General features: G+C 38.6%; 2 protein-coding genes across 4 annotated transcripts in view; both read right to left on the bottom strand.

Annotated features, from left to right (window-relative positions):
* The window catches only part of sdcbp2 (syndecan binding protein (syntenin) 2), a 15,624-nt gene extending 5,224 nt beyond the window's left edge, over window positions 1–10,400 (bottom strand). Inside the window, exons 1-4 of one of the 2 annotated variants that reach the window (XM_007578054.2) lie at window positions 10,248–10,400; window positions 4,784–4,835; window positions 3,858–3,954; window positions 1,909–2,009 (exon numbers count right to left, since the gene is read on the bottom strand). In XM_007578054.2, coding sequence (XP_007578116.1) covers window positions 1,909–2,009; window positions 3,858–3,954; window positions 4,784–4,834 — 249 coding nt within the window. In that variant the 5' untranslated portion in view covers window position 4,835; window positions 10,248–10,400. The remainder of the gene's footprint in view (window positions 1–1,908; window positions 2,010–3,857; window positions 3,955–4,783; window positions 4,836–10,247) is intronic. The other variant, XM_007578053.2, reaches the window with a different exon arrangement.
* Window positions 10,401–12,319: 1,919 nt separating this feature from the next.
* The window catches only part of fkbp1ab (FKBP prolyl isomerase 1Ab), a 12,516-nt gene continuing 2,159 nt past the window's right edge, over window positions 12,320–22,676 (bottom strand). Inside the window, exons 3-5 of one of the 2 annotated variants that reach the window (XM_016664070.1) lie at window positions 16,404–16,516; window positions 15,057–15,187; window positions 12,320–13,486 (exon numbers count right to left, since the gene is read on the bottom strand). In XM_016664070.1, coding sequence (XP_016519556.1) covers window positions 15,059–15,187; window positions 16,404–16,516 — 242 coding nt within the window. In that variant the 3' untranslated portion in view covers window positions 12,320–13,486; window positions 15,057–15,058. Of the gene's footprint in view, window positions 13,487–15,033; window positions 15,188–16,403; window positions 16,517–22,676 lie in introns of both variants that reach the window. The other variant, XM_007578052.2, reaches the window with a different exon arrangement.

Here is a 22,676-nt window from a genome sequence, read left to right as displayed (position 1 = left end):
ATATCGAGAGACATGTGCCATCTATATATAAGAGGCATGCAGATCGGCCACCGATCATAATCGGCCGATTTCCATGAAAAAGTGTATGATCGGTGATTGCCGATCACGGTCTCTTGTTGCAGATCTCACAAGCCGTTCACCTGCTTCTCATTTCGCAGCCTGCCCCTGCAGCTGGTCTCCTCTTTTCCTTCACACTGCGCAAACGCACAGCAACAAATCCTAAGCGATGTCTCATGACGTTCGGGAGGACGTCCTTTGAAGTTTCATTTGGACGTCGATCAAACGTAATCACCGGACGTTCGGCGGACGTTCAAGACAACGTTAAGCGGATGTGCTCCAAACATTCAATGCTAGCTGTGGTGGCACTATAACGCACTGAGTGAATGGGGAAGTTTGCGTGTTGCGGCGGAAAATTGAAGCACGTGGGGTGAAGCACGTCAAAATGCATCAACACGACGAATCTAGTATGGCATAAAAACAGTGCCATACTTGACGGAGTTTGGCTACATCGAGGCTCACTGCAGTAAAAAAGACATACGGAGAATCAGACAGCAGGTAAAGCAGCGCACAGCTACAAACACTCACCCGGATTAGCATGACGGTCAGAAAGCTAACCCACAAAATTATTTAAGTCTATTTAAGTCTTCGAGCTGCGATGTAAGAGGCTGGTTCTGCTCTCGCTGTTGAACCGCTGCTACGCTACAGGTAGTAATATTTCACAGACGGAGCGCCGCTTCTGCTCCACCTGGTAGTGACTCTCACACCGAAGCTCTGCTTAAAGCTGCAGCATCTAACTTAAAAAAATTTATTTTGCATACGTATTAAAACTTCCGCTGTCCTAACATGAGACAGATAATCTCTGAAAAAATAATCGATCTCCTCCCTGATCTGCATAATCACTCCGCTAAGTTTGTCGAACTTCTAAAAAATGTTCAACAAATTTTCAGGCAAATAGAATTAAATTTGGTAAATCTAAGAAAAGTTTGGTCAGATTTAACTTCAAACAGTGAGAAAAAGAGTGTCTCACTGTTCAATGTATGTAAATATTTGGTTTCAACTGTACATGGGTACACAACACATATACATCTGAATACCAGTATGAGCTTTTATAATTTTACATTTTAAGTCTCTTAAAGCTCATCGAAACAGCACATAATTTGAGATCATTCGATCAATTCCACATTTTGACACTGATAAATATTTCAGTTGTATGTGGGAGGACTGCGTTTCATCTCCTCCTTCAGCAGGCAGAACAATTAAAAATGTCTCATGAAGCTCTTTAGAAATCTCACTTCTTCAGCTTTCAAACAGAAGATGAAAAAAGTGAAGCATCAAGATAAGAGTTTGAATCAAACAGCAGAAAAGCTGACAGGCTGGGGGTGGGATCAGGCTGCTGGAGGAGCGTGAAGGGATCACAGTCTCCCACTCAGCTTCAGGTCTGCAGTGAGTCACTCTGCAGACTGGATCTCCTGCTCCTGCTGCATTGAAGCCAGAGCAGCAGCTTTCTGTATCTCCAATCCAGCCTGACCTCTTCTGGTTCTCTTTTAAAGGGGCAGCATTATGCGTTTTCCAGGCACAGAAAGTTCTTTTACAGCTCAATCGAGTAGCTACGTTGCCATCAGTTATAGAAAAGTTATGACAAATATGACTTAAAAGAAATGTGACTTCGTAATTTAATTCCTTGAAATTAGGCATCTGTTTCTTTAAGAAACTCCAGCTCTTTCTGAGCATTTTGCACAGCTGAATGGTTGCCATGGCGATTAAAGGATTTTTGCAAACATGCATGAAAGAATCAAGGCAGCATTTCAGGTATGTTTTTAAAAGTCCATTTTACATAACACTTCCTCTTTAAAACAAACTAACAAGTCTGATGATAATGATGAAGCAAACAAACACTGAACTGCTTACATTGTCAGCCACAGGAACAAGAGCCAGGTTCCTCTGGACTTCATCGCTGTTGAGGGCCAGACCCATATAATCTCCCAGCTCCTCCAGATTAGGGTACAAGCCTGAAAAAAAGAGAAGGAGATGCAAGATGAAAAAAAAAAATATGAGTGTGAGAAGACAGAAAAGATGATCCGCCCTCTACTGGATAATAGCTTCCAGAAATTCAGTGAGGTCTTTGTTCAACTTTGAACACAGACACAATCAGCCCTTCATTCACAGGTGTAAAAACACCTGATAGAATGTCAGATGATGGCAGCCATGTTTTACAACAGCAGTGTTCAGTTACAGATTACTGGAATTAGCAGGTTTTTCCTGTTTGTGAAAACATGAACACATAACTGTATGTGTTACAGTTACTCGTCTTCTTTGGTCTTTAAACAAATATATAAACAGAAACAAAACAATGAGGTGATGCTAGTCATGATGGCCTGCTAAGTATAAACAAGGAAACAGGAGAAGAGTCACCCTGACCAGCAGGATGGAGATTTAATAACAGGAAGTAGCTGAGGCGTTACAGCACAATTACTAATGGTACTAAAAAGAGACATTCAGTCAAATAATGAATAACAATGACCAGCAATAATGTTGATTGATGTGTTTCCAGTTTGGAAATAAAAAGATTGAAAGATTGTTGCCAATTTGGCCTCATCGTTGACGGCGACGACTATAAAAGAATAAAATTAAAAAAATCTGTCATTGCCTATGTTTTCAGGCAACACAAAATTTTGAGGATTTCATCTTTTTATCTTCTCCAAATTCTTAAAAATTACAATAGTTTTCCTCCAGACTATTGGAGGAAAACTATGCAGACTGTTGCATGTACTGAAAGACTATAGCAGTAAGTCTGTCTGTGTCTTGAGTAAACCAATGTGGTTGCAGACCTTTGTCTGTGCTAAAAATGTCAAACAAACACGGTGGATAGAGAATCTGATTACTCTCTAATGAGCTGCTGTAGAACACATGGAAGGTTTTCAAAAGTACTAATTTGACTGGCAGATTACTGCACTTGTAACAAGACATTTTTCTTTTGTTATCTGCCAGTGGAACCAGTACTTCATTAATATTAAGGAATAAATGACTTAAAACAAGCTCCTATATCTTGCTGAAAAGTTACTTGTAAGTTAGTTTTGTCTTATTTCAAGCGCAATAAGATATTTGCACAAGAAACGAGGCCAGAAATACTTAGTAAGGCTGCCTTGGCAGTGTGGAAATGAATTTTGCAGAAGTAAATATAATATATGTCCAATACACTAAGCATAGAGGCATTAAAGCATGCTGGCATGTCAATACTTGATGAAAATCTTCCTTGAACAGCAGAGCCGCTGATATGTTCAGGTTTAATGGGACAAATCTTTAAACCTATTAATTTTATATTAAAATAATCTAAAATCAGCGTTTGCATTTTACAATAATATTTTTGTCAGTAATTTGACCCTATTTCATCTCCTTTTCCTTTAACTAGACTCCATTTTTCCTCTCGAGCTCGCTAAATACCCGTGAGTCTCTCCTTCACCTCCCTTCGCCCTATCCCGGCACAACTGCCAGAGCCTGTCGCCATGGTGACTCACAGCGAGCTCTGCTGAGGTGAAAACAAAAGAGGAAAAACCCACAGGACTTTGCATCCGAATAGAGAGAGAGGAGTCTCTGAAGGGGTGGGAGAATGGGATGCAGGAACAAGGGAGAAGATTAGCAAAAATTCCACTGTTTCTAATCTCTGCCTATCTTCAGTCAATTTCCGATGATTCTGGATCAATCATGTGGCCCACTGACAGAATTTCACACAAAATAAGGACACAGACACAAGCACAGAAAAGAAGAGCAAGAAATAAAAACATTATAGGAAACTTTAGATAACTCAGGGTGGTTCTGTTTTAAATGCTTTAGCTCTGGCAACATGGCGTGGGACTCACTGGATCCTGGCATCCCAGCAGTAACAGGCTGAGGCTGGTAGGTTCCCTCAGTGATGGCCGGCATGGGGGCGGTGCTCTGTGCAAACTGGGCCTGAGCCTAGAAAGCAATCAGACACAGCAGTCAAATGAAAGCTTAGTGAAGTAGATTCCATTCAGAACAACAGAAAAGGACAAAACAGAGACATGGTGAAGGTCTGGGGAAAGACAAGGTACAGGACAACAAACTGCAAAGGGCAGAAATTATCATGCACTCGTTTGGTTTCAACTACGCCAAACATAATTCTGGATAAGTGTTACATAAAGTAACATGGAAGCCAAACAAATGAGGGCTGAGTTAAGACTAGAGAGGCACTCAAAAAATCTCTGTTGACTTGAGTGCGACAATTTTAGCTTAATCAGCCTTTACTAGTGATTGTTTTTTTTGTTTTTGTTTTTTTAGAAACTCACAAACATTATCATTTTCTGATGAGTAGACTAACCATATTTAACACTAGTAAGTGCACACAACACACTTTGGTGTGGTGGTTGATACCAAGTGAAGAACATTCAAAGGGACTAATAATTTTTTTTTGCTAAGTTCTTGTTATTATTTACTGTTGTATTAATGTTGCAAACAACATTAAACAATTAATGGATGTAAACAAATGATGACCACTCAGAAAAACGTAAATGTTGTTCTTTTATCTTCTCAGATCCCAGCTCTTGCAGAGACATTGGAACTGGCTAAAACCTGATTTCTCCAAGAATCTCATCTCTGCAACATTCTTCAGTTTAAATAGCTGGGATCTAGTTAGCTTCTTTCAAACGGGCTGGTCTCCTTCACATACGCTCACGTAGAATTGGTTACTACAACCAACAAATAATATCTTAGCATTTTGGTGAATCGACATGCTATAAACAGAGACATAGCAGCACATTTCTCTTACCTTGATGACCTTGTCGACCTTGAGGTCTTCCAGGGATGGATACAGAGACATTCTGAGAAAAACACAACATAAAATGGCTGTGAGCAGTAAGGTTTTACCTTAACTCCATGCTATCCATTAGCATAGAACTTAAGCTACATTACTGAAACAACTGGATCAAACTACTCTGTGAAGCTGAAATGCATTACTTGAATAGATTAGGTTAATAAAATATTAAGACTTCAGCTGTTAAAGCCAAACACAGGCAGTTCTAAAGAAGACTTTGCCACTTTAACAAACAACAAATAGACATTTTATCCTAAATAAACTAACTGCAGCCTTAATTGAAATAGCATGAAGGAAGCAGGAAAAAAAAAGTGGACACAAAAAGAGGGTTGTGGTTCTCCATTATAATACATTATAAATTCCCTTAAGGTCTCCTGAAAGCACAGTTTAGCTCCAGCGCCATTAGCTTGGATATAAGCATGACAGCAGCCTGAAGCAGTATGCGGAAATGAAAGGAAATCAGCTGACTGAGGTTGAGCAACAGCTCAGCCCAGCAGGGCGAGGCTCTCATGAAGATAACAGATACCGAACAGAAGCGCCACGAATCCTCTCAAATGACTTCATTACCCACAAACCTACTTCTGCTTCAACAAATGAAAAGAACTGGAAAGGTCAAAGTCCACCTGTGGATTTACTGCAGCGGTAGCTGTCGCTCTTTTATCTGACCGTCCGCTTCTTATCAATGTTCTGGAAGGAGGTTTTCTAAAGGCAAACATTTATGTTGGGTTTTATTTGACCTGCACCAAACAAAAGATTACAGAAACACCACCTTGTCCAACAGAGGAAGGTGATTTATCACTGACATTAAGTTCCATCCAATCATCCACAGGTCAAGGTTTCTCTTATTTAGCCCACTGGGACTGTCCGAATCTTCGGGATTCTTAGTTTTACTATTTTCTCCCATTTGTTCAATGAAGATATCAAATTAAATACAGAAAATGTTGACGAGAAGTCATTTTTCCGCCATAATTTGGTGCACACATTGGCCCCTCATAGTGCATACCCACTTTTTGTAGTTACTGTGTATAGTTCAGTGATACAAATCACTAGGGTGCACCGATTTATCGGTGCCGATTTCCTTCATTTTGGGAGATCGGTGATGGCCAAGTCTTTGGCTGAAGAATACACTGTTACCATCAACTGAGGATCTGATCTCAAATTATGACTCTTTATCAAATCTGCTGTTAGATATAATTTATCTGAGACACACAAACACACTGCCTTACAGAAGAATACAGAAGTTTTTTTTAAAAACATCCTTAAAGAAGGTGCGAACTGATACACGGTTAGTATCAGTTCACAGTGCATCACACTTGACTTAGTCGGGTACAAAACTACCTAATTAGAAAATGAGCCTTTTATTTGTTTCCTCATCTTTCTCTAAAATGCGAAATGCAAAGGTTGTCAGAGGCTGCACAAAGATGGAAACAGAATGGGGCAGAGGGGCAAAATATGGAGAAACAAGAAGGGGTAGAACGTCCTGGCTGTTATTGTTAGACTATGATCCATAAAGATCATAACCCAAATCTAATACCTGCTCTCAACTGTTTTCTCATCAGCCAAACCTCTCTGTAGATCATCAGCTAGGAAATTTGCAAACTGCTAAACAGGAGACTATTCTGTGTAACACGATCCATATATTGAGCCAATTATTCAAATCTGTTTTTTCTGGTGCAACAGAAATAAAACGTAGCTGGCTGCTACCTCTTTCATAAAAATAAAAAAAATAAAAATATATGAGGACGAAATAAAAAGCACAATATTTCATCCAATAGTAATAATATTAAGGACAACTTTACAAGTCTTTCTACCCAGTGTCCAAATTCGATATTGATTTTGGAACTTGGTCCGAATTGGTATCGTATTACATTGGCATAGATGTTTAAAATCTTTGATACAAGCAATCCAATCCAGCATTTAGTCCACTCCAGAATTTCTATCTCGTATGCCTGTCATGATGATAAATTTTGCCGGGCAATAGATAAACTATAATATTGTTGTTTTGAGACCCTTTTCAAGTAACGTAATGGTAATGGCATAATAACGCAGGAACACAATCTCCAACATCAATAAACTTTAAAATTCTAATGAACATTAAACACCACAAGACATTTTAAATATCCAAATTAAATTAACAAAATTAATTATGAAGTCTCTGTAAACAAAGAGGGGCTAGTTGAGGCCAAAGCATCAGACTGAAAACTTTCATCATCCAATTTTTGGTAAAAAAAGAGAAAAAAAAAAACTCTAAATCATGTAAATGGAAATTATTGAGCTTGTTTTAATTTATTATCCGATTGATTTATTGTGACAAGTCTATTCAGGAAGTACTTGTATCCCTCACACACACCCACTGATTAATAATAAATAGGTCAGTTGGTTTCATACCTATTGTTGTGGACTGCTGTTCTCTGAGTAATATTACTTTATCAAGCCTTTTCTATCATTCCACACTACAAAATGAGTAATAAAAGTATAAGTGGGTCAATATTGGTATCAGCCAATAATTAAAACTACGACATTTGAATCATATCGGAAGTGAAAAAGTTGTATCGGGACATTTCCGATAACGATTAAAAGGAGAAGTCCTTGTTATTAAATATGCTAAAAACATTCTTCAGGATGTAAATCAAAGTGTCAGTAGTTGCAGATCTAGGAGTTCAGTCCATTACACAACAATGTGTGTTGGTCACAAGACACTTGGAACACTTCCTCACTGCAAAATAGAAAAACACCAATAGGTGTGACTGATCGATATCAAAACTACTAATACTGATAACAGTCGACCATGAAACGGCTTTGCTTTCCTCTGAATTACCAGAGAAAGCTAAAACACCACACTGAGTTTAAACAGACCCTTCCCACATAAATGCACCTTCCCAAATACCAAATGTTCAATAATCCCACATTGCTGACTCATGTTTACATAACCACAGTCTATGTGCACAGAGACCTGCTCTGACACAGACATGTCAAATCTGCAAAGAGCCCCCAAAACAAGTAAATAAGCCAGCCACGATCGCATCACTGAGACACCTCAGTCCTCCAGCTTTACTCCGGCCACTACTCTATTCTCTTCTTCACACTCCTCACACACACAAGCGCATCATTGTGTTGGTGCACAAAGAAGGCCATTTTAAATATCTTCTGCCGTTTACTTTTCAGCGATGCGTTTATTTGCTTTGTGTTCTTCTCTCAGACCGACCTGCGGACTCGACGTGAATGGGACTGAAGAGAAAATGGGAGTTTGAGCAACTCTTGATGACATAACCTGGTCCTCTAGCAACGGCAGTGGAAGTTAGTCATCAACATAATTTATTGCATGATTTGTAAGATGAAAAAGTATAACATTAAGTCACAACTGCCAATTATTTTAAAGTTACAAGCAAAACTTTTCTTTTCTAGAAGACAAACTCACTTCAAATATAACTCATCACCAAATCTACATTTAATGGTTGGGTATTATTCTTATTTAGCTATTTTTCTGCAAATCAGTATTTCTATTAAATATTCTTCTATTTGTTTGTTTGCAATTAAGTTCCCATTTCAAAAATATTTAACCAAGACTTCTGCTATTTTTTGTTTTCAACAATTATTCCCTCTGGCGTTGGATCCTGTGAAACTGGGAGGATTTTTTTTGCTCTTACTTTTTTCAACTTCAGGACAACTGACGTACAACCCTGACAAGGTATGTTTTCTATAACTGGAAGAAGCTAATTAGCATCTCAAAAGTCCAAATAATACCTGAATTACAACTCCCAAAACCCAGAAGAGTTGAAAAGGACCAAAGCGCATGGAGAGAGGGAGAAGCAAAAGCAAAGGAGGAGAGTTAGCAGAGCTGCTAACAACTGATGGTGTCTAACAGGACATTTTACTGTATTGTTTCTGCTGCCTGGAAGTTGAGCCTTCAGTATGTCATGTATGACGGTCATGACACTGTCAAAAAGCAACAGTCAGAAGTTTCTTCAGATTGTTGCGAGACTAACTGCTACCAGGATCACAGTCCACAACAACTCTGAAGATATGAGAATGGCAGGAGTTACGGCGACATTTAATTTCCCAACAAACCACCTATAGCCATACCAACCCTCCACACCATCGCCATGAAGACTCCACGAGAGGGCAGAAGTAAGAAAAAAAATCCCATTGTTGAAAAGGCAGAAGTTGTTCAGGAAAGCTAGCAGAATTTCAGACTGATTGTAAAACAGAAACAGAGTACTGAATTTATTCATTTCATGAGTAACGAGTAAGTATGAAAACTTGGCAGATTAAATATCAGTAAGTTCTTTCTCAACACTCAGCTGTTGTGTTTACTAAAGACAGCTGATTTTATTATTATTATTATTATTATTATTATGACTACATGTTTCTTTTGATGTCATCAGTCACAAGAAAGCAGAGTTAGCCTGGTCACCTTTTGTTTGTTCTTTTCCAATATGTTTTATTTTCTATCCTGTTGTGGAAATCTACCTTCACAAGCCAGACAGTTATGTATTCTCATCTTTAGTATATTTGATCTTCCTCGTAGTCCAAGTAATATGTAACGAGGTCAGAGAAATGAATGCAAACAGTAACTCAAACAGAAATACTCAGACAAATAAGCAAACTCAGTCACTTTCCTCTGCTTCTATTCAACAGTAGTATGTGACAACCGCTATTAAAAGCAGGCGAAAGCTGAACAGCTAACTTCAGGAGGCCTGGATCCAAGAATGTGGTGTTTTTGGCAGCTTATTCCGGTCTACTGACATGGCTGGGAAAGCAAAAAGAGGAAGGGAGAGAGGGAGGTCGGAGGACTGATGGAAAAATATGAAGTGACCCACACCCTGAACGCTGTAACTGCTAAATATGTCTTCCATTACATCAAGTACAGGCAAAAAAAAAAAAAAAAAACCCCACGGACATAAAAAGACAGTTGTATTTATTCTTATAGGTGATGTAAGTAAATAAATAAATAAATAAATAAAAAGGGTTAGAAATGATACATGCGGTGTAAGGTGATCTCGTCTAGATATAAAAACTAATAATCTTAACAATATTAGCTTAGGTTGTTTTCCAACCTAAACAACTTTATTAGGGAACTAAGGTTGTATTTGAGACACAAAACCTCGCCAATCAACGTAAGCTAGCCTTACTGCATAATCATTAAAAATTAACAAGCCTGACTGGTTTTAAAAGACTTGTTAACCACTTCAAGACCAGGTAGGAAAAAAAGCCCCGATACAAGTAAAAGCACCGTCTGTGAAAATCTGACGGCAGACAGAAGTCGTGGAGCCGCGACGCAGACCGTCTTTGTTCCGACATAAACAGCGGAGGAGGTGGAGGGGAGCTAGCCGAGACGGTGCTAGCTTGGTGGGGGAAACGAAACCCTTCACCGCTCAGAAAGGGTTCACTTCAACACTAATAGAAACAATAGCCTCACCTGTTCAGTGTTTGCGTGGATATCAACTCGAACCAACAGGACTCCCAGAGAGTAGCGCTCTCGCTTTATTTTGCTGCTTCTTCGTCGCTGCCTGAAACCTGAAGGGGACTTCTGGAAAGTGATGTCACTGCTGGCTTCCTGCTCCGATCCACGTCAATCAGTGTTGACGCCGAAAGCCACGCCCCGTATCGGTCACATGAGTCATGACTCACCCTTACGTTTTTTTTTTTTTTTCCCGCTTTTTATCGACATAAAGAATTTGGACAGTACATTATAAATAGCTTTGACTCCTATGACAAGGAAACTGTGGGAAAACATTTAATTTTTGTATCTTTTTAAATGTATTTACGGGAATAATCAGTCTAGATTCTGTTCATATTAATTACTGTCATGTATGGATCCCATTTCTTTTAATAAAGATTTGGAAGAAAAAAAAAGTCAGACCAGCTAACCAATAAGATTTCTACTGGAAAATTGATAATATGAGCAAGCACACTTCTGCATTTTTATGGGATAATTTCTTGGAAATTGTGATATTGGTTGGAAAAATGTTTGCTACGTAGTAAATATTTAATAAAAAATAATAAGATTCCTGCAGTATGCCTAAATATTCTGCATTGAACCAGTGTAGACCCAGCTTTAAAGTAATCCCCTATCTTTTCTGGAACTGTCCTTAAACTGTCCTTTTCACGTTATTTTGGAAAGACACAATACATACAGTATTTTATGCAAGTATGTTTTCCTGTTCACTTTAGATTACTGTAACTAAGACCAGTATTATTGCAATTCACCTTTATAGGCCTACGAGTGTTTATGTAAAAACAATATTTTCAAAATCATGCTATTATTAAAATTAATGAATAAGTAAAATATTTGGAGGTCCTATATGCTGGAGACCAAAACACTTTGTAAAGAAATTTCAATTATAACCTCAAAGATATTTTATGATTTTTAATATATACTACTTGTATTTTTGTATTCTCATGCCTACCTTGCTGTTGCAATAATTTATTGTACATGCTATGCATAAATAAAGGTGAAAAATTAAATAAAATGCAAACCAAATCAACATATTTTTAATCTGGTTGGGATTATAAAATTGAAAAGTTACTCATTAAATGATCCAGGTTTCTTCCTTGCTTATAATAACTTGTCTTCAGTACTACATTATGAATTCATATAAGAGCTAACAAAAAATCTAATGTCTTTCTAATTCAGCTCAATAACACTTTATTTGTCCCAAAAGCAAATTAAATGTTGTCATAACTCATATAATTCACATAATTGTCAAAAGGGTAATTGTGGATGGTGAAGATGTAGACAGGAAGCATCTCTGGTAGCAATCACTTTAGTTTAGTGTCTGACTGAAGACTGTTGCTGTATAATAATCTTGTGACTGTTATGACATGCCAACAGCTCAGCATCTGGCCAGCAGAGACCACACTTCCTGTTTGACACCATCAGTTAGCAGGTGCTGCTAATCCACCTCATTTGCTTTTGCTGCTCCTCTTTAAATCTCTGTCTGTATGATTAGAATGAGGGCTGAGAGATGCTGGTGTTGCTCATTATGATTGATTGAAGAAATAGTTTAAACTTTCTTCTCTCTCTTCTCATTTGGATTTGGCATCATAGATCAGGTATTATTATTTGAATTTTTGAGATTATAATCAGCTGCTTCCAGACAGAAAAACAACCTTGTTTTTCTGTCTGGAAGCTATGCATAAAAAAAGTAAAAAAAAAAAAAAAATTATATAGTTGTCCAAATGAAATTGTGCAACAAGTTTTCTACAACTATACAATTTTATAGTGCATGGGGGCCAATTTCCGCTTTGTCTTCAATTCTTAATCCAGTAAAAAGTTTACTTGCTTATTTTATTATTCAGTTCATCTCATTTAATTCAGTATGGGTATATTTTAAAGTGTTATGTATGTTTGAAAAGATAATTGGATAGCAAGTATAAAACAAGCGTGAACACTTCTGTTACGCTGGTTTATGTTTAATCATCAGCCGTTTTCATTTTCTTTCTTTGTGGAAAAATGAGAAATCAAGTAACAGTGAAATGAACACTGGAGGCAGTTGGATGGTATTTTATTTTATTTGAGATACATCATTGGTTTAGCCTGCACACAGTAACATCTCAGCACGTAAAACTGCACAGTACAGACGGTCTGCCGCTTGCAGCACGGCAAGCACATAACACGGACAGCCGTGGTCGGTGTCAGAGAGCCAGGCCAGCACAAGTCATTCATTTACACTCAATTTAAAACTAGTTCAGGTAGAAAAAACACTCGTATGATGTTGGCCTTTATTTTTGTTTTTTTCTTCACGGTACACCTTCACTCCAACATCCGCCGGGACGGCGTGGCGCACTACTAACAGTAATTCTAAAAAGGAGAGTTTCTGCTTTAAGCTTTATTATTTTCTCAGAGAGACTCTTGGCATCAAAGGAAATGCATAATTCAAGTTATTACACAAAGTGTCAAGAGTTCAAATCCCTGCCCACCTTTTAGAAGTTTCAAGCATCTCAGACTAATTTCAGTTCCGATTATTCCTGTGAGTCGACACAGTCCTCCTTGTGCACTGTTTAGGTATGGCTTTAAATGGGTCTAAAGAGATAGGAAGGATGCAAAGTGAATGCCATCAGATTTTTGGCATGCACACAGGGCAAGGTAGTAACCATATTTAGCCACACAAGAAGTATCTGGACCTAAGCCTGGTTTATTCTTCCCACCAATTACTCTTCTCATTCTTCTTTAACAGAAATAATAATGTAGGGTTTTTGTTTCTGCAGAAATCTCAGTTTTAAGTGTGACCTTTTATTAGAACTCAGGCTAATATGATTCCACCCTTTAAAATCATAAATGTGTGCTCACTTTTCTGTCTAATACAATAGAATAAGCTGCAGAATTGTATAATACCAGAACAAACTGACTCATAAAAGCTGAACCTTGCTGCTTAGTGATTCAATGGCATTTCATACACCCAATTCATTGTGTTTGCACACAAACAGAATGTCAAGAAATACAAAATTAAAAAAACACTTTCTTTAAAAAAAAAAAAAAATTGTAACAATTCAAGACTTTTAGAAAATGTAGGATTGAAAAAAGATGTTTCAAAATGGAGGACGAGTGAAAAACAAAAAATAACAAAAACAGACGGTTTGATGAAAACGCTGAATTGAAAGAATCATGCGCTGACTTTCCAAGCTTCTCTTCAGGTCGCCTAGGTGCGAAGTTAACTGTGAGGATGACAAAAAGGAGAATTATTTTTACAAAAAAAATAAAAAATAAAAACTTGAAAATCGATTTATACAAAATAAAGAGAATTAAATAAAAATATGCAACAAAATAAATGATTGCATAAATATTCACCCCATTTCGAGTAGCTGAACTAATTCAACAGAGGGCATTTGAGTAGGGGACGTCTGTGCTATTGCAGCATGTTTAGCATTGAAGTGCTATTTGAATAGCTTTACTGATAGGCTAACTCCTTTTAGCACAACTCGAACACAGTCATATTTTTGCATCATTCCATCAGATCATTATTGAGCAAAACTTAACCAGCAATGGGCCAAGAGCAGTAGCCTCATCGTCTATCGTTAGCGGATGTCGCTTGTGCATCAGATTTATTGGCGTACTAGAAACAGTGAATATAAAGGTTCTGGGCGGAACTTTTGTATGTATAAAAAAAAGCAATTAACTGAGTTTAATTTTTTTAAATCTATGTATGTAGCTAATTAATAGAAATTTACATGTCAAAGTCCTGAACCTAATCATACCATAAAATAGAATTAAGATCCATCAGCCTCGGTGACAATGTTGCCCTGTTTTGCAGTCTTACTATTTATTGTAGATGGATAGATGCACTGGTCCGGGGTATAACATAGGTGCTAATTTCATTTAATAATCTATGGTCCCCGACCCAGCAAGTAAAAATTTTATAAGAGAAAAAAAAACACATAAAAAACATAATTAAAACACCATCAGATATACAATCCAAGAGTGTACACACACAGCCTCTGTAGAGTCTACATCCATTTTCCCAATACTTCTATATCTGATCCGTAGAGTTTTGGCCGCTAACAGGATCGGAGTTCGCACCAGGGTTATGACAGTTTTGGGTTTTTCATTATATTTACGTTTATATAATTCACAACAAATTCACAAAATTTGCTGTGAATTTTTGCTTGTCTCAGTCAGTTAGTTTTAATTAGTTTTTAGAGTGTGCTTGCTAGGTTTCATTAGTTATCATTAGTTAAATATTGTTTAGTTTTTATTAGTTTTTTCGCGCTTTGGTTAAGTTTTAGGTGGAGGATCCAAAAAGGTCAAAGTATCATATTGCGATTGTTTATACGTCGATTGAGTAACGAATATGCAACAGAAGATATCATTTTCAAAAAATATGTTCAGTTATTATGGAACAAACTGACTGACATTTCTTGACATTTTGCAGACCAGCGTAGCTGCCACCAGGAGGAGTAAGGAGTGCCATAATTTGCCGACGGCAGACATAAACTGTTTGTGTGAGGGGATGGGAAAAACATCAGTTTCACATCAGATCAGAACGCTAGTAAATAGATTCATAAACACAAAAACGTAGGATGTAATATGCATAATTTCAGTATGTTTTAGTTTTATGAACGCACGGTATATGGTTTTTCCCCATTAATTCCCGTTTTTATTTATTCTATTTAACAAAAATGTTAAAATGCTTTGGCTGATTGCACCGAGATCAGAACGACATCATGCGTCATTATCGGATGGTTATTTTCTGTAAACAACTTACGCAACAAACAGGCGGCAGCTCGCCTTCACTCCAAACTGAGCAGCTCCACGTCAAAGATGAGAGTGGCGTTGGGGGGGATAATGCCCGGGTGGCCCTTATTTCCGTAAGCGTAGTCCGGTGAGCAGATCAGCTTGGCCCTCTGACCCACACTCATCTGGAGAGAGCAGAGAGGGCAAACAGAGAGGAGAGATAATGGGTTTACAGAGCTGCTCATAATGCAGCTGAAGGGAGATAATATCTCACAAGAGACATGGCGGGGGCGGGGGGGCATCTTGATTTGTTAATGATGTTTCACTATTACTACATCTGTTCCACTGTTATTACTCTCAGCAGCTCACGCAGCAGCAATCAACATCCCAGAAGGAAAAAAAAAATCAAAAACAAAAAAAAAAAATATCAAGCTTTGTTCAGTTAAACAACTTATGTAACAAACAGGCAGCAGCTCGCCTTCACTCCAAACTGAGCAGCTCCACGTCAAAGATAAGCGTGGCGACATTTCATAAGTGTAGCTTATGAAATGTTTCTGACCAAACACTAATAACTTCACGTATTTCAAGAGATAAATGTTATCAACAACCTTTCATCTGATTCCTATTGCAGTGCATGTATAAAAAAAAACATTCACCCACTTGGATATCTTATCCTTTTTTTCAGTTTATTGCATTTACAATGAAACCACAATCAACTAAATTTGCCGTTTTTGAGAAGAAAAATCCCTTTAATGTCAAATAGAAAACTGATTTCTACAAAAATAATGACAAATACATACAAATATTCAGTATTGAATAGGTAATTCTACATTCCCCAGAAGAAAGCTATTTGAATTGTAGCTGTGTCTGCCTATTCTCATCCAACTAATGAAATATTTCTTACATTGCTTTGAAATTTTATGGTTTAGTAGAGCTCACAACAGCACACACTCTGTACAAAGCCTGTAATCAACTCCTTCTAAAATTCATTTGAAATAAAAGAAAACTGATGAATAAGGGAGAAGGATTTCATTGAAAAACAAAAAGGTCAGAGTAAATATTAAGAACAATTGCGCTTTAGTTAGACATGCAGAATTGTTTTCACTCTGTCAATATCTTTTTAATATAAAAATTATTTGCTAAATAGATAAAATAAGGTTTGGTTGTGTTTTCTTTTATGAGTTTGTCTACAGATTTATCTGAAATTCCTTGGAGATATGTTTTAGAAAATTAATTTTTAGAAAGATTCTGCTGTTTTGATTTTGCGAAAGAAAGAAAAAAAATACGTACTGCAGCTTTAAGATTGTTTTCTTTAAAGCTGTAGTTGTTTTCTAACGAAAAGTAGTTTTGCTCTTGTCACATGCTGTCTAATAACACCGTTATTAACACCCTTCAGCTTACCTGCCCCACTCCCTCCTCCCACCCTCGGATCACTTCCTGTTTGCCGAGCTTAAACCGGAAAGGCTTGTCCCTGTCGCGGGATGAGTCGAACTTCCGTCCATCCGTCAGGGAGCCTTTGAGAAGAGCAGAGAGGAACAGTGCTGTTAGACAGGCAGCTAGTTTGTAGAGTTTTTATAGCATGTTACATATTAAGTGTTAGCAGTACACCACTTTTATTGCAGTTTTCTGCCGAATAATAAATCTTATAAAAACCTGACCTGTAGATTCCAGTTTTTTGAAGCGAAAAGTTGCTTTACTTCATTTCATTTCATTCTTAATTTCATTCACTCATTAATAAATATGAACAGTTCACGTAACAACTAAAAGAAATCATGTACGAAAAGAAGCATAAACTTATATCTGGCCCCAACTCACATAAGAAAATGTGCTATTCAGCTCAGAAGTCAATCACAAACATATTTCAAAAATTGAACAGCAACACATCAGCTGATTCATTACCATATTGCTGCATCAAAATAATTTTAAAATTTCTTTTAGAAGAGAGAGAGATTTATATCGTTTTATCTCACTGTCCACAGTGATCCATAAACTGACCCCTTTAATTGAAGTACATATTTCCATTGTCACCGTTTTGATTCAAAGTTTTTTGAAAATCTCAGTTCCCTTTAAGTTGTAGCTGCTTTCACTTTTTACAAACCTGTTTACAATTACAATTATATTGTCTGGTAAAGAAATTGTATGCGTTTGTTATATACAATTTAGAATATTGTACTTGTTTCACTTGTTAAGTTTAACTGTAAAAACTACGTAGCGGTGTCACCCAAAATGAAGGAAACTGGGGCAGATTTATCGGTGCATCCCATTGCTTCAATCTTTGCACTACTTCTGCTTTGTGACCACACTGTGGTTATCAAAAATACTATTAAAGATAAAACATTTTCCTTGATGGGTTGATGCCGTTATCTTTGCTTTTTGGCAGGAAAATAGGTGAACTTTGTGCCTTCTGTTCAGCAACTACAGCCGTCTGTGGCCAGCGTCAGGAAAACCCATGCATCAACCTCCAAGGCAGCCGCCTTCCAAAAATAATTCACAGCAAGGCTTTTAGAGCTATTAGCACCAACAAGATGTGTGTGTGCAAGGGGTGATGTGTCTGTGTGGGTGCAGCTTTGCTCATCTTATTGGGAGGGATGCAACCTTTAATCCAGCCAGCTGAGTGGGACTTCTCTCCGCTGCTGGACAGCCTGATGGCAGCCTAATGGAATTATCCAGAAGAGCCAAAAGGTTTGATCCGAGCATCATGAGGCTCTTTTTCCCCCATTTCATCAGCCAACAGCACAACACACTGATACCCATAGCATCACACTGACTGTTTTCCTGCAGAAGCATCCCTTCAAAGAGATCCTCACACTGCATGGGGGGAAAAAAGGCTGTTTTTTTAATAGAATATCCTGTTTCATGTCCAATATCAGGGCTGCTTTGTATTCTTTCAGGAAAATGGATAAGAAAGGAAATCCTGCAGACTGGGTGATACTCCTTGGGAAAAAAAGAAATAAGGAGAACATAAGCTATCTTCTAAACAGAAATGCCTTGTGGTGAAAGACTAAAATTAGGCCTTACTGCAAGTTACATAATGTTGAAGCAAGCAGGCTAATGTTACCGTATGTGATTCCCCTCCAATCTGCTAGTCAACATCCTGATATATGTACAGTCATACTGGAACGCAAAAGACATTCTAACAACCAGTTTGGGCACTTGGTCAGTGACTTTTAGGGTGTTTTCATGCCTGATGGTCCAGTTGATTCGGTTCGATTGAGAACCAAATTTGCAACATTTGTTATATTTTTAGTTGCTGCTGTTCCCTTTCACGCTCTGCACTAAGTCAAATGACCCAAACCCTTTGAAAACCCGATTTCCCCCCTCGCTTGTGGTGGCACTGCACCAAGAAGCTCCCAGAACTAGCTGCAGACTGTTGCTGGGTAAAGGAGTGTCTGGGTTTCCCCACTGGACCTAATCTAAGATAAGTAGATCATAATCAGCTTTATTTGGCCAAGACTGTGCCCACAAACAAGGAACCTGAATTCAGTCCAGACCAGGTTGGATTACTGCAAATATGCCTAATTCTGATCTGGGCACTCTGCTGTCAGACTGTTGTTTTTGTAAGTGGAGCTCTGGAGCACCAGTCTGGCAAAAGTCTCTTTGTTCTACTGTTTACTTCATACAGAGAGTTTGGACTCTCAATTATAGAGAACGACAGCTTGCTTGAGGCATGGACTCTATTGACGCTTCAAACAACTGGATCCAATTTTAGCCAACAGCTAATGTTTGGCAGTGATGTATGAAATGTGTCAACTTGGTCTTGAAGAAGCTACATTATAAAGCTTACTAAAAATCGCCTGTGCTATAAACTGCGATGAGAGAAGTGCCAGGCGGAGCGAGGTATCTATCAATAAGAGGGGCCGCAACATTTTTGCGAGCAATACAATGTCTTAAATATTTATTATACTCCAACTTTAGTTGCTCAATTCATTCTGAGAAATCAAACTCAATATTAGAAATCCCAGACAGAGCACTGGAGGGAAATGAGAATCAAGGAGGATTGCATAGTAAGGCAATGGCCAGGCTACTGTAGCAAAAATTTGTGTTGAAACAATAAAAAAGGCTAGCTCTATCTTACAGAGTTGATCCATCAGCTGTGGTAGAGAATGCTGTAACCTAATTGATGGAGAATATTGTTTTTCCATCAGTGAAGTCCATGTCTCAAAGAATACAAGCTGCCATAGAGGCGAGGCAAAAAACTGGGAATTTAAGAGAAAGAAAATCCCATGTTTTACAGAAAGAAAGGATGCGATTATATTTACAACAAAGACATGTACCTTTACCTTTTGGCATGTCCTGCAAAACCAGGACGTTCATATTAGTTTTTTTGTTTGGTTTTTGATTAAAATCTCCCTTAAAATCAGACATAAGAAAAAAAAGGCACCAGCAGGGGGTGCTGTTCAGTTATACACTGAAGGGTGGCGCTCCATAAATCAGAATCAATTTGTTTAAACACCTCAAATTTAAATCAAGGATAAAAAATAAGAACCAACAACAAGTGGACACGGACTGGACTTTTTTTGAAGCTACCGAAAACATAAATATGCTTTGTAATTATTATTACATTGTTGGATGCTGAACATCTGGTCTGTTTTTTTTTTTGTTTGTTTGTTTGTTTTTCAAACAAAATTTAAGCACAGAAAAAAATAAACATGCATCTGTATTCCCACTTCTTACTGTTTAGAACTATTTAAAGTAGTGCAGGGAATCAGATACGGCTGTATTTAATAATTCATCATTAAATAGGTATGTATTGCCTTGGGCTGCTACTAAAAGTGAATGCTCAGTAACTGCAGAGGTGGGGAGAGCACCTAAAAATTGTACTCGGGCAAGAAAGGGACTATTTCAGTGTATTTTTACTCAAGTAAAAAGTAAAAAGTAACTGTCCTAGTAATTGCTCAAATAAGAGTAAATGTATTCCTTGAAAAGGTACTGAAGTACAGAGTAACTGATTAATATTTAATTATAACATCTGATTAAGTATTTAAAAATGATGTCTGAGTTCCAGGCTAATAGCTGGAACATCTTTCTAAATGATACCTGTTGACAGTCCATGTGCTGAAGCTACAAAGAAATGGTTTGAAGACAACAAGGTGGATGTTCTGGAGTGACCCAATCAAAACCCAGACATCAATCCATCAGAGAAATTGTAGCTGGATCTGGAAAAGGATGTTCACAGAGCTTCAAGAGTTTTGCAAGGAACCGTGGAGTAGAATTGCAGTCTCTCTCTCTCTTTTTTCCCCAACGCGTCCTGTTCCAAAGTGTGGCACTCAGACAGCAATTCCCAACAGATTTACTTTCACAAGCAGAGAATTACATCTTCAGCTATGATGCTCCACTTGAGCCTCTTCCTGAGCTTGTTGAGTTATTGCCAAACAGGACAATTGCTTTCTTCCGTGTGCCACACCCTACAAGTCGGACAGTCTTGTCCAGACATCAATCCATCAGAGAAATTGTAGACAGTCTTGTCTGACTTGTAGTCTGCAGCCACGCCTGTTCACGACAGCTTCTTCTGCAATAATTGCTTGGAGAGAGAAACACCCCAGAGGTCTGCCTCTACACCTGCAGTAGGAGAGGACAATAAAAAACCAGAAAACCAAAAAACCATAGCAACCAATGATATATGCTTATAAAAAAAAACTACAACATCACTGAAAAGCCCACCGTTCTAGTTAATACAAGATATATTTAGTGGCAACCGTAGCCCAAAAATAAATGTATCTGAAAACACCTGAATGAAAACGTGTGTGTGTGTGTGTGTGCATGTGTGCGTGCGTGCGTGTGTGCGTGCTTGGGTGCGTGCAAGTTTGTGTATATAAGGTTTCTCCATAAGAATGTTCAATAGCGTGTGTGGGGAACAACAGACCCACCCGAGCCAGGCATGAGGGAAATTGGAGCCCAGACATCCAAAGCACAGAGCCCTGAGAGCCCCACCACAGGGACGACTGCACCTCCCTTCCGGAAAGGAGCACCGAGTCCCAGAGGAACCCCCGGTAGCCACAATGCAGACGCCTAAGTGGCCTGCCCACAGTTTCCACCAACAATTGGATATGCTGTTGGTGGAGACCAACAGCATATCCAGCAATGTGCACCAAGACACAAGCTCCCAAGAGCTAGGGTGCCCAGGTTGCACCAAGCAGTCACTAGAAGTGAAATCTACCCAAACACCCAACCCCAGACAGCGAAAACCACCAATGCACTGGCAGGCAGAGGCACCAGTCACCAGAAGGAAGTGTGACAGGGCAGAAGAAGGCACAAAGATGATTCAGGAGAGGGAACATCCCAAGACCAAACCTGGCAGATAAACAGGCAGACACAGAGACAATCACACATTCCCATCCTCACACAGACATTCACACCTATTCATCCAATGTAAAAACACACAGAAATGGATGCCATACACCCACTCACACTCCCTATACACACTCTATACTCCCAGGTCCAGGTAATGATACCCCTGAGGGGTAACTAGCTCCCAAACTCAGGAGGTGCTCTGCTTCAGTCTGGGGTGGAGACAAGCAGACTGCCCAAGCTCCTGCAGTAGTGCAGTGGTCCATCAGTCCAGACTAGAGCTAGGTACCATCCAAACGACCCCGGTTCAGACACCGACCCCATCCAGAGACCGTGGCAAAAAAGGTTTATAGTCCAAATGTGCAAGTCAACCAGACCAGCTCCAACAGAGGTCCAACTCTATGTGGCCCCAACCTCCAGAGTCCTCTAACATGAATTCCCCCACCAGGCCACACCCAACCTTGGAGGAGCAGTTTGCTGAGTCTTCTCCTTTTGCAGAAGTTTGGTCAGAAAACTGATATATGTTGTCTGTGGTTCTTTTATGGAGGTTCAAAAATACCTATCATACCAATATATTGGTATGTTTATCTATAACATACCAATATAGATATGATGGACCTCCCACTCTCAGGGCGAGTGTAAGAGAACTCCACCTCAAAAGGCCAATGAGAGCATAAGCACACGATGCGAACCCCTGCACACAGCCGGGTTCGCATCGGCTGTGTGCATCGCACCGGGTTTGAGGTGTATGGAGTTCACTCCAAACACCTCAAAATTTGATGTGCAGTTGAATTCTGATGCGGATCAACAAAGCAAACTTGTTTGCCTACAAACCTAGGTTTTGTTTCTGTTGAAGTAAATTCTGGTACGGTTGGAATGCATATGTGAATGCAAGCGGGCCGGAGACCACTCCAAACATAGGAAGTGGGCTTTAGCGCGAGGCATCCTGGGTAAATACAACCAAAACAAATGTGCATGTCTTGCGACTGTGGGAGAAATGGTTTGTGGTCTTTTATCAAAGACGAAACAGGAAATCTTACAACCGCTAAAATCAGACATCACTCCATTTTTGTTTGAATTTCAATGAGAATGAAGTTGCACTCAGTTTCTTCTTTCAATGTTTTCTTTTCGTTTTCTTTAGTGGATCTTGGTGCAGCGCCACCACAGGCGAGGGGAAGAAAGGGATCTTTGAAATAGTGCAATGTGAAAGCTGCACCAGCAGAAAATGTAACAAATCAAACCACGATATTTTTAAAGTTGTATAACTAAAGCAAAAGACAAGAAGCACAAAACTATTTACATTTAAAATAGTAATAATAATAATAATAATAATAATAATAATAATTTTCACACTAGTCAGTACATTTTGAAATTCATGCATTTCCT

Source organism: Poecilia formosa, unplaced genomic scaffold, assembly GCF_000485575.1.
Source record: "Poecilia formosa unplaced genomic scaffold, Poecilia_formosa-5.1.2 Scaffold465, whole genome shotgun sequence".
NCBI lineage: Eukaryota > Metazoa > Chordata > Actinopteri > Cyprinodontiformes > Poeciliidae > Poecilia > Poecilia formosa.
Note: the sequence above shows the minus strand (reverse complement) of the source record. Positions and strands in the feature narration are given on the sequence as shown.